Genomic DNA, 19,626 nt, shown 5'->3' with positions numbered 1-19,626 from the left:
TTATCATAATTTATCTCGTTGACCTATAATCGCCAAGTTGATCGTTTTCGAAAAACAAATAATTACGACCCATCCGAGGCAGGCAGGCACCTACGTGCGCACGCACGCACGACTTACTGCGATGTTTGTCCGGCCGTCTCCCGTCATCGTCGTCCTTTCTTCGGCGTATACAATCGTAACGATTGGCCTTTTCTCCCCCGGGCTGGCGGTCGCCTCCCGTCCAACCGCTGATAACGGCCTTTATGGACATGATTATGATGTGCACTCCGAAATCGCGCACCGCCGCCACCGTCCGCGCACTTCCGTCAGTGATCTACAGCGGTCCACAGCGATCATTATAAATATATATTAATTAAGTGCACGTCCGCGTCTCCGCAAACTTTGGATTATATCCCGGCGCCGTCGGCACCATCGTCGTCGTCGAAATCTGCACACGGAGTCTCCGGTCCGTCCCGACCGACCGAATAAACCCGCGTAAAATTCATATCTCATAGTATACCAAGTAAGTGGTAGCAAAATATTTAATATAGATACCCGCCTGTAATATGGCGTTCGCGTGTTTGATGTAACGTATAGGTATATAGACCTGCGCTTGGCCACTTGTACATCACGTATTTTAATATTTAAGTTGTATTCGAGCTCGGTCGGCCCATGTTCGGTACCCGTGTGGGCATTCGGGTATCGGGTTCGATTTGATTTTCCGACGTTGGCACAAAACCATCGATCGAGGGGCGAGTATTAGCGATACTATGTGCAAAAACGAACGACGGCTTTCCACCATTGGCGTATTTTTTTTTTTTAAGAAACGTTTTCTCTGGTTCTTCAAGATTGCCGAGACATATAACCTCGAAAAACTACTCTCATAACTTTTTCATCAACAACAATGATCATGTTATGTACGAGTGGCTAGCGCAAATTATGTTATTGATATAGCAGTTTTTGGATTCGCCTAGACGAACCGGCTGGCTCTGAATTACCTGTAATTTGTTTTCACGTGATCGAGATCAACTAATGTCGGCCGTATACTACTCGTGCATATCTTGTTTTTCTTATCTAATACAAATAGTAATTATTCGCGCTAGAAAATATTGTAATAAATAATCAAAGCGCCGACGCCGTGAGTGCAGAAATAGTATACATATTATTATGTACTAAATATGTTAATGTAATATGAAACACGCGTTGGGACGAAAATTCGATACGTATTTCTTAATTGATGTGATGGAAGAGTGTCAATTGTTTGGGAAGTGTCCGATATTTGCACATCGACGTTTTTCAGTACGTTTTAAGCGAACGGGTTACCAATATCTTAGAACTTATCGATCTGGTTGCCTCTGAGAAGTCTCTAATATATATTTTTTTCCGATCTCGATCCATTTCATATTCCTATAACACTATTCAGGGTGATCGAGAAAACAATGTGTTTAGGGGCTGGTGGCCATATAGCCATATACTATTTTCACTTTTATATTGTTTAAATACTGATGAAATAAAAACGAATTGTTATTATGTGACCAGTAACGCCAGGGGTTTTTTAATAAAAAAAATCGCATGTGATAAGATTTAAGCTTGTGTTACGAACATAGATTACAAAATTAGCAACTTTTTCCCACAGTGGGTTCCCCTTCCCACATGGGTTTCCCACTATTCCGTCCTCTATATCCAAAAATCACATAGGTATTTAAAAATAGCTGAGTACCGTATATAATTAAATTATTAATATAAAACATGAACTAATTAAAAATATTAGTGACGAAATTATGAGGGTTCTGATTTATAAATCATGGGTGCTACGTACACACGTCTCCACAACCAAATCGCACATATGCGAACTGGTATGCATCGGTCATATTATAATTTCAACTTAAATTAAAAATAATAATTTTTATGAAAAAAATCATAGACAATTCACTTGCGGCTGTATAGGTGAATGTGTAAAGTGATGTTCGCACATTAAATCCTTGTATGTTAAAAGATCAATGTTACAAGATAACGTTTTGTAAATACTGACAATGATTGATTATTTAACCTATCCGAATGCGATTTAACCTTAGTTTATCATTATAATGTTATCGACTTGTAATATAGCTAAATAATAATAATATTTAAAAAAATATTATTTTCATTGCTAAGAATGTATGTTTTTGTTTTATCGGAGATCAATTAAATACCGTACAATGTGCACTATAACATTTATAACTACACACTTATACATTTGGGTAAGGTCGAAATATTGCTCTCTTTCCAAACAGAAATAGAATTTTGAAATTTTAAGAAAGTGGCCAAAAGTTCTGAAGGATTACCTAGAAATTACAAGACCGTTACTAGTGTCGTATAAAATGTTATTAATTATTATATATGTACTATATTAATAACTGATAATATTACATTTCAAATTCCATCAAAAATATTAATTGTTGTATCTAAATATTATACCATAGGTAATCAAAGAGTTTGAAGAATGATAATTTTTGTTTTCATACTCGGACGCCATAATGTTTATTTCCACTTTGAAGGTGGACCCTACCTACTCGTAATGAGTTCACTATTAATCAATGTCAGAATGTGCTATGTATCATTAGCATAGTTTATAATATAATTAAAATGTATAATAATATACGTGGAATATTACGTACCGGTACCTACCTTGTTACTGTCTTTTGTGTATATATGTCAAACTTTAATATGAAATTAAAAACTTAGAAGTATTGTCATTCAAAAGAGTATACAGAAACTTGAAAAATAACACCCAAAAAAGTTAGCAAGCAATACGATAAATATGATACCTATCTACGTGACTACGTAATATATATTATATTAATGTCTGTAAAAAATGCTTTTTGTTTCAACTTTTGGATTTGAGTAGGGGTGTATAGGTTAATAGGCATAATCGATTTTTAATTTAATGACATGAATGTAATAAAATGTATAAATCATTGAAATATGTTGATTCAATTATTTAGTTTTAGATATTATTCTATTTGGGCAATAAACTCGTTTCAAATTTAGTTATATGAGGATGATCAATATATGCTATGAATTAACACGACAACTATTTATTAATATTTACACCTATAATACATTAAAATATTAAATGTAATATTAATGAATTTAGAACAAAATTATACACCAATATAAAAGTTTTTTATTAATCAGTCAATCGAAATATTAAAATACTTTGTCAACACACATAGAATATAACACAGTAGTTACTTATGTCGATTTTATTGAAGAATTTTGAGTTTTTGCTAAACCAAACCGGCAACGATTTCGATTAATCTTAAGAGTGCTGAATAAGTGACTCCAATCCAACTCTTTCTGTATGCATATAGGTATTTTGATTTTTGGAAAAAAGAGTTTATGAATTTCACGAAATGAATTGAATAAAATTAATGTTTTTTAATTGCTGTAGGTATTTTTTTCCTTTATCATGTATTCACACAATTAATTGTTTTATTAGATAAGATGTTTTTTACATTACCTGCAGGGTAAAATTAACAATCCGATAGGTTTTTCATGAAATTGAATTATATTATGTTCATTTATGCAAATGTCCTAAAAATGTTACCAAATTACTCATAGATGTCGAATAAAGGTCAATTTGAAGTCGAAAGTATAAAGTAATATTATAATAATACAATATAATATCATATTGTATAATATTTAGACATTATAAGGAAAATAGACTGGTTTCAGAGATAAGGGGGTTTCAATGTTCAAAGTCCAATACAATTTTTTTCTCAGCTTACCCGCTCCTATCCAAAAAACATTTATTGCATTATTATTTAGTGAAGTTATTTTAAACATTTCCATTTTTAATTTTTAAAATTTCCAAATTGTGAATTGAGTTATCAAAAAAGGTTAGGTTCCAAAATAAACAGTGTTTTGGTTATTTAATTTTAATTTGTAACACAAATATTTTACACAGGCTTGTATTTTCCCCATGGCATTTATCTACATGTTACTAGCTACTTTATTCAAGACTTCATGTTGAAAAATATTTACCGCTGTTTCTCTTCCTATGGAATCATGAATTTAAAAAGAAGTTTCTGGTTCTCAATTTCTATTTTATAAGAATCTTAGTATACTTCAATTTATTAGAATATTATTAGAACACCCTCGAAATTCCGTTTCGTACTACAGATTGGTTTTTGTAATAATGCATTATAATTCATAAATCGTTACGTTATTATTATTTTTTTTTTTTTAATAGTATTAATCATATGTTTCTAATAAGGCATTACTTAAGGTACTTTAACATCGCTTACAATCTTGTCTCTTGTCACAATTACATTGTAATTAATATTAAAAATAATAGGGAGGGGGCTATATCTACTTTTCACATACATTATTCAAATCTTAACGAGATACCTAAGTTGTTCTATTTTGATTTAACGCCTCTTAGACAAAAAATTCGACAAGGTTTTGAGTCTTATTTTTTGGAGGTTAAAGCTGGATTTCAGACATTTCATAATACTTGTGTTCGTCTCAGTTTCTGTCCAACATGTCGACCAATCGATTAAGCCATCTCACCACTTCAAGGTGAATTTCTAGAGGGCGCCGATCACTTAACCTAACCCGACAACGTAAAGCGACCTACCTCACGTATTACTTTAATTAAAAATTAAATTGTCCTTTTGTTCACGAATAATAATCATACAAATTAAAATAATGTCGATTTGTCTTTGAATAATATATCTATATAATATTATTGTATAATATAATATTAACATTAACTATCATACACGGAATGAATGATATAGTACAGCGTCGACGTTTGCTTTTAGACTTATACTTTCGTTTAAACATTTTTCCTTAAAATTTGACTGTCCAGATATCGAGTCACTTTTCCTTTCATGTTCCTACACGTAGAACTCGAACTAAAAATGTATTTTGTATGAATATGGAAGTAACGAACTACATGCTAATAAGAAACAACTCTCGCAAGGCCCCTCCCTCTCTCTCATTACGAGTTTTCCTGTACAGTGTACATCAAAGAATAATTTGTCTATAACATTGTATTTTATATTAATATATTATACTGGTTTCATTACAAACGATTAATATTGATCTATTTATCATAATGTTTCAGTAGCCAAAGGCACCAACTATGCCATCTAAGTTACCACAAGCTAGTCAACTACAAACAGGAAATGGTGCTGTAAACAATAATATTTGTCACTTTGAAAACGATGAAGTGGTCATCAGTGGAATATCCGGACGTTTTCCGGAGTCCAATTCAATTGCCGAATTCAGAGAAAACCTGTATTCCGGTGTAGACATGGTCACCGACGACGAACGCCGTTGGCCGGCCGGTAAGTAATGTATACAATAATATACATATAACTAAAACATTATTATTATCGGACTTCAAAATATTAAAATATTAAATACATAATTTAACATAAAGTGATAACGTATAATTTAAAATGGAAAAATCGTTTATGAACACAAATAAATACTTTTTTTTCGATAAGCACCTATTTTAAATTTCTCAATTAATGTTAAAATATTTTTTTTTAATACTAAGGAGTAACGAATAAACGGTTTACAATAATTGATTACAAGAGACATATACCTACCTACCTTTAGGTATTGATACAAAATCACACACGTAAATCGGGCAATGATGGAGTAAAAGCATTTCGTTTTTATGCCTTTTCACTCTAGATAATAGTGAATACTGTATATTTCTGTACATGTCTAGACGAATAACCCAGACTCAGCTAGTGTTGATAAAATAATAATAATATTTTTTATTTATGGCTCTGAACTATATACACAGTGCTGTGAACTTCCACAACTGGTAGACAACGATGATTAAATACGAGTTAGCAAACATTACATATTTACACTGACCTATCTTTTCGACTTTATCATAAAATTACTCATATTTTGAATTGAATTAATTTATTCAAGGTCTTTACGGCCTACCGTCAAGGACGGGAAAACTCAAGGGATTGGAATATTTTGATGCCAATTTTTTCGGAGTGCACGCTAAACAGGCCGAAGTCATGGACCCGCAGTTGAGATTGCTTTTAGAATCGACTTACGAATGTATCGTGGACGCCGGTAAGCTATATGAACTATTAAATGTATTAAATTTTATCTCCTATAAGTGTTATTAGTATATTATGTGTAAACAATGCCAGATCCAGAAATAGTGTTTTTTTAAAAAACTGATTGGAAACAGTATATAATATGTTACAACGATATATGTGACGAACTGCAGCAAGCGATATTCGTGACGATGAATTTCGATGTAGGTATCTACTGCCTACACCTAATTTATATAAATAAAAGAGTTTCTATTTTTGACAATTTCTTCTTACCTATTGGTAAATTATATACCTAATAAAGACCAATACTCAGGATTCTATGCATTTTTATATTTGTTTGCAGGAAGGTACCTGAATAAGATAAATCTGATTCAATTATTCCGAAATTTCTTACTTTCATATTTATGAATGAACATTTTTTTATATGATTTTATGTGTTTATATCTGTAATTATTGCTATTATCAAATAATTTGCTGTCCCTTCGGTGTTATCAATCTATCATGAAATGCTTTTGACAACTCTTATATGATAACTCATTGCATATTTAAATTTTTTGAAGTGCATAAAGCTTATTCAGTATGTAATTTGCACGTAAAACACGATAAATTGCGTGCGAGTCGACCATGTTTATTCTTATATAAACCGAAGACGAGGTGAACATTATAGTACTCTCAAAACTTCCACAGGTGTGAATCCGGATGAAATACGTGGATCGAAAACCGGAGTGTTCGTGGGCACTTTTCAAAGTGAGACGGACGACTACTGGGGCCGAGTGCAGGAGCGCGTGAACGGTTACGGGCTCACCGGGTGTTGCCGAGCCATGTTCCCCAACCGGATATCGTACACTTTCGATTTCAACGGTCCCAGTTACGCGGTGGATACAGCCTGTTCGGGCAGTCTGTTCGCCTTGTCCCAAGCATTACACGCCATCCGGAGCGGACAGTGCGAGGCGGCCGTGGTGGGCGGCGTCAACCTGTTGCTCAAGCCCACCAACTCGTTACAGTTTCATAAGTTGAGCATGCTGTCATCAAAAGGGATGTGCCAAGCTTTTGACGCATCCGGTACGTATTTTTATTTTTTTTCTATATCGTCACAAGCAGGGCATTGATTTATATGTATTGATGTGTTTTTTTTACTATCATTTTAAATATATTGGTATACTAAAAAATACCTGTCTAAAAATTGGCAATACTATGAAAGTTGAATACATATTTTACTATTTTATATCGCATATAAATCCTGGCAGTAGTCATAAAAATAGCAGGGATATATTTAGAGTTTTGACGCTCTTGATTAAGTTTTAAAATCACATCTAATAGGATTAATATTTAAAATTTAGGTCGCATTTAGGTCATATATTATATTCTTAAAATTAAATAGGTAGGTAATTTAGAACTTCAAGCGATATAGCTCGAAACAGCACCAGTTTTTTATGTAATATTATGTGTAGTAATCTTATGAGTTTTAAGTTAAAAAATTATTTTATATTAACTTTGACCATATAAATAATATTTTACCAAACATGGTAAGGATAATACAACGAATAAATAAAATGCTGTTGATTTATACATAACATTGCGATGTCTTTCAATCAATCAGAGATATGATTTATTGAAAAATGCGATGGACGATGGTTGTGTTGTAGAATACATCACCGCTGTCACTTCTCATATTCGTATATTTTTGTTCCATTTATTACAAAATAATGTATTAGCTATCGGCTATTATAGCGCGTGCAATAAACGTAATTAATAATTATCAGTTATACATACAATGTATTAATAATGCCGGAAAATTTATTTAACCATAGTTTTTTGATGATTGCAAAACATGAAAATCTGATGAGCTTTTTTCTTGTATGTTTTATTGCATATTTTTTACTTTTAATGAAATAAAACGTTTTAAATTCCGGGTTAAAACAGGTCGGGACTAAGATAAAAAATTACATAAAATTTGACTTATATTATTCTAAGTAAAATTTTTTATTATACTTGGCAAATGTATAGATGGCAAATATTTCAGGATGATGCTCGAGAATAATTCGAGGTCAGTGCGCATCGATGTCCGTAGCACAATTATTTGTCAAAAAAAAAAAAGCTGGCAACGATCATGCGCTTATATTTGATAGTTTTTTCACAGGAAACGGATACGTGCGGAGTGAAGCTGTAGTGACAGTATTTTTACAAAAGGCCAGCGCAGCCAGACGAAGTTACGCCACGGTAGTGGAAGCTCTGACTAACAACGACGGGTTCAAAGACCAGGGAATCACTTTTCCGAGCGGAGCTATGCAAAATAAGCTCATCAAAGAAGTGTACGCCAAATGTGGTGTAAATCCAGCGGAGGTGTCTTACGTAGAAGCTCACGGGACGGGGACCAAAGTATGAAGGTTTAATTTTGAGATGAAATATTGACGTTTATTTTATTTCCCGTCATTCGTAAATAGGTCGGCGATCCGCAAGAGGTCAATTCTATTGCTGAATTTTTTACTAAAGACCGTACCTCACCACTGTTGATCGGTTCCGTCAAATCGAACATGGGTCATTCTGAACCCGCTTCTGGCCTCTGTTCACTGGCTAAAATCGTAATTTCGATGGAAAATGGTAAAATTCCTGCGAATCTTCACTTTGCCAATCCAAACCCCGACATTCCAGCTCTGTTGGACGGAAAATTACAGGCAAATTACAATTCATTCAACAAGTTATAACTGTTGTCAAAAACGAATTCCCATATTAATCACTCTCATCTGCAGGTTGTGAACAAAAACTGGGACTTCAACGGTGGCTACGTGGCTCTTAACTCTTTTGGTTTTGGTGGTGCCAACGCTCATGTGTTGTTAAAGTCTAATTCCAAAACTAAAACCACTCAAATCCTAAACCATGTGCCACGTTTGATTGCAGTGTCTGGAAGAACGGAAGAAGCAGTGAACAATATGTTGAAAAATGTGCATTACTTTATAGACTTCATAATTTACTATTATTTTAGTTATCAATTAAATACTTCGTTTTTGTTATTAGATTACTGAAACACCGTTAGACGATGATTTTGTTTCGTTGTTACACGACATCCATGCTAACAACATTAACGGTCATGGCTATAGAGGATATTCAATCCTAGGAAAATCGATTTCTGAAGTGACTGTAAGTTATTTTGTCTTAAGCGAACTTTATATTTACTATCAATATTTCATTAAATTTATTTATAGAATTTATACTCCGTATCCAGTCGATTTATAATAAATTAATGATTGTCTTTTAATGGTTGTAGGAAGTAAGATCATATAAAAGACCAGTGTGGTTTATTTTCTCCGGAATGGGTAGTCAATGGGCAGGTATGGTCGAAGGACTCCTGCAATTGGAACCTTTTGCCAAAGCCATCAACAGAGCTGCTGCTGTTCTTCAAGCTGAAGGTATTGATTTGTTGAGCATTCTGAACTCCAAAGATGAAAAAACATTTGACAATGTCCTTAACTCGGCTGTATCGATAACATCCATGCAAGTAATATTTTGGTATTTATTCTAATACTAATTGATAGGTTAATTCTAAATGTTTATTTGACTCGTTTAGGTTGCATTGATTGATTTATTGAAATCAATTGGAATTGAACCGAATGGTTTTATCGGCCACTCAGTTGGCGAACTTACTTGTGCTTATGCCGATGGCACATTTACCATCGAACAGACAATTTTGATCTCAGCATTGAGAGCTCGTTGTATTTTGGAAACTAAACTAATCCAAGGGTCAATGGCTGCTGTTGGTAAATACTAAATTATATATTTTTATTTTTCTAAATTGTTTTATTTTTCATGTTACATAATGAGTTTGTGAATTTAGGCTTGTCCTGGGAAGATACTAAAAAGAAATTGCCAGCTGATTTGGTAGCCGCCTGCCACAATAGTGAAGACAGTGTAACAATATCTGGCCCTCCCAAAAGCGTCAGTGAATTTGTCAAGACTTGTAAAGCCGAAGGAATTTTTGCCAAAGAAGTCAATAGTTCTGGATTTGCTTTCCATTCTAAATATATTGCTGATGCAGAACCAATGCTTCGCAAGAGTTTGGAAAAAGTATGTTATTTTTACACGATCTTTGTAAACTAAAAATGAATATTTTACTCGTGAACTATGACTAAGTTGTATTTGACGCTCACCCGGGAAAACGACATTTGAATTCAAACGTCGTGTTCCCGCCAGTTCACCAGTCCACGGTGGGCGACACCAGCGCGCCGAGCTGTTACGGCGGACGTACGCTCGAACAGCGCAACGGACAACCGATCTGTGACTTTTTCCGTACACCAATGCTAGAACTCTCGAAGTGTTTCGAACAACGTCTCTGACAAATTAAATGTCGCGAACAACACGGTCCGTCTGCGTCCTCGCGACAGTGCGACACACCCGTTGGCCGTTTACACTTGACCTTTCACTCGTTTTCGGTATTCCGAATACCTTCATTTCTTTTTAGTGTTTAACGTCAAACACCCCATGCCGTGTGTCGACGCAGCGCCTTTTTTTGGCCGTACATCTTATTTGGTACATCCATAGACCTGTAAACTAGAACTTAATTTACGGGTATATCTGCATTTTCTTGTTTTTTCTTCTCGGTCCGCCTGTCGATGTGCCGCTCTCGACCAAAGAACGACTGTGATACCGGTACCTCGTTCGCGTATTATTGTTTTGTCTTGTGTTGTCTCTCATTAATCGCCTCTGGCCTCATCCCCGGGCTCGGCACTGATCGCTACCAACGTCCAACAGACACGTGAAGACGTACCCGCGCCCATGTCATATTCATTTTTATTCATATTAAATAACACAATACCACAATGATAATACCTATTATTAATCTTATGCCCAAAATTTGAAATGCCAAATTTAATAAGTTATTGCTCTTATGAAAGAATAAGAACAATGCATAAAACCATAACTGTGTTGTCATCATATACTCATAATCACTTATAAATGGAATTAAAAGTGAAATAAGTAGTTGTAACTTTTAAAATTTTAATTCAGACACTAAGATGATATAGGTAAACACTAAACAATAAAATACACTACCTAGTATTGTTGCGTTATAATTTATATTAGGTGTTATATTATAAAATTAACCATTGAAAATGGAGAATTGATTTAAATTAGCAATGTAAATAATGGTACATTATGTATAAACTAATTGTTGTACTTATTTTTTCTAAAAATTATTTTTTATGCTCATAGGACCAGTTGAAAAAAATGAATATTTCAAATTAATATTGGTATTACCTAAAATGTGTTTATTATTATTCAACAATTTAGAGATACCTATTTAACAATATGTATTACTGCATAAACATAGGAAAAAATTGCATGCATACATACTTTACATATTTGTATTTCATTAATTCTTTTGAAACCATCAACAGATTTTAAAAAACCCAAAACCCCGTTCTTCAAAATGGATCAGTTCATCTATACCCGAAGAATTATGGAACACTCCGCTAGCTAAAACAAGTTCTACTGCATATCACGTAAACAATTTACTGTCCCCAGTTTTGTTCCATGTAAGATTATTATTGCATTGTTATTACAAACTGTATGGTTCTATACATTTATTTTAATGCCATTGTTATTTAGGAAGCTATCCTTCATGTGCCAAAAGACGCTATTGTTATTGAAGTTGCTCCACACTCATTACTTCAAGCCATCTTAAAAAGATCTCTAGGACCAGATTGTCTGTGTATCGGTTTAACCAAGCGTTCAACAAATCCCCAAGGAAATATTTCAGTATTGTTATCAGCCATTGGAAAGTGGGTTTGGATATTTTTACTTAGACTTATTGAATAGTTGAAAAAGTGATAAACTTTAATGTTTGTTATTTTATTTTAGATTATACAATGCTGGACTTCAACCACAAATAAAAAACTTGTACCCACCTGTGTCGTATCCAGTCCCACGAGGGACACCAATGATTCAATCATTGGTTGAATGGGATCACTCTACTAAATGGACTGTTGCTGAGTTTTTACAAAAGGTAAATACTATAGGACAAACTAAATTAGAAATTAACTACTGAATCTGAAATCAGAAATAAGTAATATCATAATCTGAGATCAATATAATATTAAAGCTATTAGTCATGGCTCATAACTATTATAATATTATGTATATAAATTGTAATCCATAGTTTGAACACTTATAACATGATTTTATCACAAACATATTTAGTGAGGCCTATTATCTTCTTGAAGAATAAATAAAAATAAAAATTTATATTTGAATTTATGTTATTATTGCAATTTATATTGAGTAGAAATATCTCTATTCACTCAAATATCTTAAGATTTACTTGTTCTCTGATAATCGTTGATCAACAAGAGCTTTATACTAATAAATGATTAATTGTAGGAAGCTGGATCTGGTGAGTGTGTAATTAAAGTTGATTTAAGTACAGAAGAAGACCAGTTTTTATCCGGACATGCCATTGACGGAAGAGTATTATTCCCCGCAACAGGATATTTAGTAAGAAAAACATAAATCAAATTTTATTTATTTTTGTGAACTACTAAGTGTATTGTAAAAATATGTAGAATCTTGTATGGAAAACGTTTGCTAAACTCCAAGACAAGAACATTGAAGACTTCCCAGTTGTTATTGAAAATGTACAGTTCTTACGTGCAACTATCATGCCTAAAGATGGTAATTATAAAATTTAAAAAAAAAACTAATAAATCATATTATACTCAATATTTATAAATTTATAATCAACTAACTGGCCTGCATCACATTGTCTGTGCCCAAAATTTGTTTAAAAAAAATTTGAATTTCATATTTGTACATAATTATAATAGTTTATATTACAATATATAACCAATGACAACCATCTGGATATACAAAAATAACATTGGATTTTATGAGCTGGAAAAAAATGCTAAAAATCTGAGCTACCTTTTACTCTTTAGGGTTGGAAAAATATTAAAACCTTTTATGCTATGCACTCAAGCTGAAAAAAGCCAACTTCGCCTAGAAAAGAATTGAAAACATGTGATGTATCTCGGTCTTAGTGTACCTCACATTCAAATCATACATAAGTTATAAAAATTTTCCCCATCATTATTTTGTAATAAACTGAAAATACATAAAAGTTCAAATACCATAGTTAGCTAAGTCAATTTGATGTCCAGATGTGTTACCTCAAATCAACAGAGAAAACATTTTACAACATTTTCTAATTTTATTTCAGTCTTAAACTTTTGCAAGGTAAAAATTTAAAAATAAGCAATGGTTTATCTGTATATCTATTTTTCTAATTTTATTTTACTGGGCAGATGGCACCATTGATTTATTTCAATTTTAACTCTCAATGTTTCGTGGACAGTAGCTGGGTTCTTAAAACTAGGCTTAAAACTTGGTCTGCGATATACATTGTACTCTATCATTTTCAACTATTGGAATCAGATGAGTGGTTCCCATGATAATTAGCATCGAATATTTAATTTTCACTTTTATACTATGTATAAATATAGAAGAATACAATTTATATAATCTTAATTATTTAGGTAAAAATAAATGTATAAACTAACACTAACTGCAGCAATAACTTGTTTCATTTTTCAGGAAACGTAAACTTCTCAGTCAGCATTTTCGAAGGAACTGGCAATTTTGAGATTTGTGAAGGAGATTCTGTTGCAGTGACTGGTCACATCTCTGTACTAGATGACACAGATTTGGATCAATTAGAGGCTGAACTACCTGTTATCGATGTAAATGAAAATGATATACCACTTAAATCAGGGGACATATACAAAGACTTGGGTTTGCGAGGATATGATTACAAAGGACTGTTTAGAGGAGTCAAAGAATCTGACAACAAAGGTGATGTATTAAATTATCATTAAGTAGTTGCAGATTTTATAAAGAGAAAACCTTTTTAGTAATTAATAATTTTTATTAGAATATATTAGAATATAATATGTTTTATATATCCTTAGGTTGTTCTACTGAAGTGCATTTTGTAATTTTTTTATAATTTATCATAACATTTTTTAATGTTGGAATATAAAACCACAAAAACTGTAAAAAATGTTGAATTTTTCATCAACTATATCTTTAAATATTCATAGTAACTGCATAAATATATATTTATCAAATTAAAATTATTAATTATTTCTACTGTCCAGACAATATCATGAAGTTAATTTAAACATATACACTTAACCTATTACCAGAATATACCTTTATTTAGATACTAATATATGCATAATAAATTCACAATAGGTGTTCAAGGAAAGTTGGAATGGAATGGGAACTGGATTAGCTATATTGATACAATGCTCCAATTTTCAATATTGGGTTTGAATACCAAAGAGTTATATTTGCCTACAAGATTGCAAAAAATTATTGTCGATCCTGTTAAACATTTGAAAATAGTTGAATCCACACCTGAAAATAACAGTGAGTATTTGTATTCTTAAGTATTGTTTGTTAACATCTGATGCGTGAATCTTGTATATTTTTACATTGGATTTTCAGCAGTTCCCGTATGCATGTACAGAGATATTGATGTCATTAAATCTGGTGGCATTGAGCTGTGTGGCTTGAAATTGAGCTTAGCTCCAAGAAGACAACAATCGCAGGCAGCTCCTAAATTAGAAAAGTATTCGTTTGTACCGTTCACTGATGATAAGGTAATTTGTTCAGTTATATATTAATGACATTAAATAATAATTGTAGTTTTTTAGTGTTTGGAAATGTAATTTGCATTCCAATTGTTATATTTTTGATTTCATTATAATTAACAAAGAATGGTGTCCCTGTCTACTCTTCTAATAAAACCTTATACCCGCACTAGGAGTGTCGCCGGTGGGCGGCTTCTTCACCATTTCTTCTAGCTGTAACTTGGTTTTTTTAAATCACTTAAACCGACTAAACAAAATTATGTGTAGATTGTTTAAACCAAATAGAGTAAAAAAAAAATAATAATAATAAACCGTGGACTATAATAATTTTAAAAAAGACAATACTTAAAAATAAACAATATATATTATGATATTTATTTACAGATTTCTTCGCCTCCAATGAATATATTGAACATTTTCACTGCTTATCTACAAATTGTTTTAGAAAACAGTGCTGGCGCTATAAAAGTAAAAGTTGTTGAATATGGAGCAGATAAACCATTTGAAGGAATTTATATGCCTAACATTGTCAACATTCTGGAATCAGAACCCTTGATATCTGTAAGTATTGAAACATAAAATGTGGTAGTGCTTTCATCAATCCATTTATGTTTTCAGTTGGATGCAACCTTATCTACGGCTCACGCACAAGCTATGGCTCCATTTTTGGGACCATTAGAAGTAAAGATGATCAACAAATCATTGGAAAATGGCCCTATTGAATCTAATGCTCATGTGGTGGTCGCTTTTGATGTGTTACAATCACAAAACAAACTAAATAATTTGGCCGAGACAGTGAAAGACGGTGGCTTTGTCATTACATCTGAAACCAATAATATTTCTTTAAGCCTTATAGAGAATAGTAATCTTATTTTTATAAGCAAGTCATCGGCCGATAATAGAACATTCTATTTATTGAGAAAGGTATACTTAAATTGTAGTACATTAAAACAATATTATTTAATCATGTATCATCCAGTTATTTTTCTAAACTAGAGATTTTACTTTACTTCGTATTATTTATGTTATTTTTTACTATTATTTTCTAATCTAGGTGATTAAAAATCAAACAGTTTCTGAAGTAATTCAAGTGTCTGAAAAATCATATGAGTGGGTTGAAACATTGAAATCTGCTCTAAAAATTGCTGAAGCTGACCCAAGCAAGAAAATAGTTTTGTTTGCTCAAGGAGAAGAAACTAACGGAATTATCGGTTTGGTGAATTGTATCAAACAAGAACCTGGTGGTAATAGTGTCAGATCTGTGTTCATTCAAGACCCAGCTGCACCAAAGTTCTCTTTAATCGCTCCCCTGTATGCTGCACAACTGAAAAAAGATTTACTGAGCAATGTTTTGAAGCCTAACGGAGTATGGGGTTCAATGAGACATTTAATATTAGAAAATCAACAGAACAAGGCATCGTTACAAGTCGAGCATGCTTATATTAATGCTTTAACTAGAGGAGATTTAAGCAGCTTAAATTGGATTGAAGGACCTTTGACTCATTATAAGTGAGTATTTATTATTAAAGACAAGCTTATATATTTATAAGCATATATAATTCTAGACCTGAATACAACCCAAATACTGAATTGTGTACCGTTTACTACGCACCACTCAACTTCCGTGATATCATGTTGGCTTCTGGAAAACTTCCTCCTGATGCATTGCCTGGGAATTTAGCTGGACAAGTATGTTTCTTTAAGCTATTATTATTATATTATGACAACATAATACTCAAAATTATCCATTTTTATTCAACATTAGGATTGTATACTCGGGCTAGAATTCTCTGGTCGTAACTCTAAAGGTAAAAGAATAATGGGCATGCTTGCTGCTACAGGATTAGCTACCAGTGTTCTTGCAGATCCAAAGTTCTTGTGGGAAGTACCCAGTAAATGGACTTTGGAAGAAGCTGCAACTATACCTGTGGTTTACGGAACTGTAAGGATTTTTTTCACACTTAATCTTAGTCAAATTATAATATATTTTTTTTTCATTTAGGCATACTATGCTCTCTGTGTAAGAGGACAAATGAAACCAGGTAATTCATTGTTAGTGCATGCTGGAACAGGAGGTGTCGGCCAAGCTGCTATTGCTATTGCTTTACATATGGGTGTTACTGTTTATACTACTGTTGGAAGCAAAGAGAAAAGAGAATTTTTAAAAAAGACTTTTCCCAAGGTATACTACTATATTTATATTCCATGATGTTAAAGTATATGTGTTTAAAACATGATGATTTTTTTTTTTAATCAATCTAGTTAACTGATAAAAATATTTCCAACTCTCGAAACACCAGCTTCGAACGACATATTTTGAGAGAAACTAAAGGACGTGGTGTAGATCTTGTCTTGAACTCTTTGTCTGAAGACAAACTTCAAGCATCTGTTCGTTGTTTAGCTAAGGATGGTCGTTTCCTTGAAATCGGTAAACTTGATTTGTCCAACAACAGTCCACTAGGAATGTCGGTTTTCTTGAAAAACACTACATTCCACGGAATTTTATTGGACTCATTGTTTGATTTAAACTCTACAAATGAGGAAAAGACAGAAGTAGTAAGGTTGCTCAACGAAGGCATACAGAATGGGGCAGTAAATCCCCTACCGGCTACAGTATTCACTGAATCTCAAGTAGAACAAGCGTTCAGGTACATGGGTTCTGGTAAACATATTGGAAAAGTTGTGTTGAAAATCAGAGACGAAGAATCCACAGAAATTGTTAAACCTGCAACCAAACTAGTAACTTCAATTCCACGTTCTTACATGAACCCAGACAAAACATATGTGCTTGTCGGAGGTCTAGGAGGATTTGGTTTGGAATTAGCTAATTGGTTGATTGTCAGAGGAGCAAAAAACATTGTATTGACTGCTAGAAGTGGAATCACCACTGGTTATCAAGCTGTTTGCGTTAGGAATTGGAAAGAATCTGGTGTTAATGTATTGATCTCTAAGGCAGATTGTTCAACATTAAAAGGAGCTCAGCAATTGATTGATGACAGTAACAAATTGGGACCAGTCGGAGGCGTATTCAACTTGGCTGCTGTAAGTTATTTTTATTATTTTTCCAGGAATATTAAAAAGTTACTTGTGCCTATAAATGATACATCTTAAATTAAAGTTCTTAATTTAATTTAAATTAATCTTACTAAGTAATAATATAATATATATATATAATGTATATATTTTATAACGTAAAAAAATTAATTTATGTACATTTGGTAATAATTTTTGTTTTTTGTTAATTATTATCATTTATAATTTATTTTTAATGATTTTTTTAAGGTATTGAGAGATGCATTCTTAGAAAATCAGACACCACAAGATTTTGAAATTGTGAGCAAACCTAAAGTAACTGGTACCAAAAACTTGGACACAGTTACCAGGAAGTCTTGCCCTGAACTTGATCATTTTGTTGTGTTTTCATCTGTATCTTGTGGACGTGGTAATGCTGGACAAACCAATTATGGTTTTGCCAATTCTGTCATGGAAAGAATTTGTGAAGCTAGACAAGAAGCTGGTCTCCCAGGGGTATGTCAATATAAATAACTGAATAATATAATACAATTTAATAATATGTTATCTATTAAAACTAATACTATTTTTATTAATAATTTGCATATTGTTAATAGTTGGCTATTCAATGGGGAGCTATTGGAGATGTTGGTCTTATCATGGAAACTATGGGAGGAAATGAAACGGTTGTTGGTGGTACTTTGCCACAGCGTATGGCATCATGTCTATCTGCCTTCGATTTGTTCTTACACCATCATGAACCTGTCTTGGCTTCTATGGTATTAGCTGATAAGAGAAAGGGTGGATCTGGAGGACCCACACAAGTGAGCTTGATTGATGCTGTTGCAAACATCCTAGGCGTGAAGGACACAAAGAATATTGATGAATTAGCAACTCTAGCCGACCTAGGCATGGACTCTTTGATGGGTGCCGAAATCAAACAGACTTTGGAGAGAAACTACGATTTGGTATTGAGTATTGGGGAAATCAGAACTCTAACAGCCAAGAGACTACGGGAATTGCAAAACGGTGGGAGTGAAGTAGCTGTCGATGCGCCTATTGTAGCCACAAATGGTATAAATGAGGCCTGAAAGATTTATCAATGTGATTTGTAAACATTTCTACCGTGTCGTTGTAAATATTTCCAAATTTAAATGATTTCTTTGGAAAATTATTTTTTGCATTTAAGTATAAGGTTTAATACATTTGATTTGGGGTTTCAAATCTTTTTTAGATAATATGTTGTTGCTGAAATATTATATATATTTGAATAAAACTTTGTTATTTAATAAATAAACTTTAAATATAATTTATTAATATTGTTGATTTGCAATTGTATTATTTTCAATTTCATTTCAATCAAATATTAGTCTGTGTCTACATACACATTTTATTGGGATAGATTCCACAAAATAATTTTGAGTATCTTATCCACAATATTGTCTACAGACATATATACACAATCTAGTCATCCAGGTATAATAATAACAATATTGATAATATTATGGCAATATTATAATATTATATTATGGTAACCAATAAAATAGTCACAAAATTTAAAATCTTCAAATTCCTCTAAACTATTGTTTGTAATTGGGAATTTCAAATTTGAATTATAAAATATTTATCATTAAATTTAAAGAATGCAATATTATGATATAATATAGGTAGGTGCAGAATATTATTCAGTCATTTTAAAAGTTTACAAAGAGTTGTTTATTAAAATAGAATGATGTATTATAATAATAGTTAAGATTTTTGATGATGGAAGCTATTTATTTACATTAAAATGATGACCATTATCAAAGTTTTTAAACATATTCAAATTATGAAAACAGTATATTTACATTCAGTCAAATTACTAATCATGTCCTAAAATTAAAGATTGATGATATCAATAAATTAAATTTTAA

At 32.5% G+C, this 19,626-nt stretch overlaps 1 protein-coding gene across 3 annotated transcripts; it reads left to right on the top strand.

The window, feature by feature from the left end:
* The first annotated feature begins 285 nt into the window (after nucleotides 1-285).
* On the top strand, nucleotides 286-18,918 carry LOC111035433 (fatty acid synthase-like). 3 transcript variants are annotated; one of them, XM_022317045.1, is made up of 28 exons: nucleotides 286-502; nucleotides 5,096-5,315; nucleotides 5,920-6,072; nucleotides 6,747-7,121; nucleotides 8,200-8,438; nucleotides 8,504-8,734; nucleotides 8,810-9,001; nucleotides 9,075-9,197; nucleotides 9,325-9,555; nucleotides 9,625-9,814; nucleotides 9,892-10,121; nucleotides 11,450-11,587; nucleotides 11,661-11,833; nucleotides 11,913-12,057; nucleotides 12,432-12,545; nucleotides 12,614-12,722; nucleotides 13,641-13,898; nucleotides 14,301-14,477; nucleotides 14,556-14,710; nucleotides 15,086-15,262; nucleotides 15,320-15,625; nucleotides 15,756-16,210; nucleotides 16,267-16,390; nucleotides 16,467-16,643; nucleotides 16,704-16,883; nucleotides 16,964-17,743; nucleotides 17,984-18,229; nucleotides 18,331-18,918. In XM_022317045.1, the coding sequence occupies exons 2-28, from the start codon at nucleotides 5,111-5,113 to the stop codon at nucleotides 18,802-18,804; spliced, it is 6,357 nt and encodes a 2,118-aa protein (XP_022172737.1). In that variant the 5' UTR covers nucleotides 286-502; nucleotides 5,096-5,110; the 3' UTR covers nucleotides 18,805-18,918. The 3 variants fall into 3 exon arrangements, with proteins under 3 accessions (XP_022172737.1, XP_022172738.1, XP_022172736.1); XM_022317046.1 differs by having other exon boundaries at nucleotides 5,093-5,315; nucleotides 14,559-14,710; XM_022317044.1 differs by having other exon boundaries at nucleotides 5,093-5,315.
* Nucleotides 18,919-19,626: the final 708 nt, after the last annotated feature.

Source organism: Myzus persicae, unplaced genomic scaffold (genome assembly GCF_001856785.1).
Source record: "Myzus persicae strain clone G006 unplaced genomic scaffold, MPER_G0061.0, whole genome shotgun sequence".
Classification (NCBI taxonomy): domain Eukaryota; kingdom Metazoa; phylum Arthropoda; class Insecta; order Hemiptera; family Aphididae; genus Myzus; species Myzus persicae.
The sequence above is the reverse complement of the archived record's forward strand: the minus strand, read 5'-3'. Positions and strand labels throughout refer to the sequence as shown.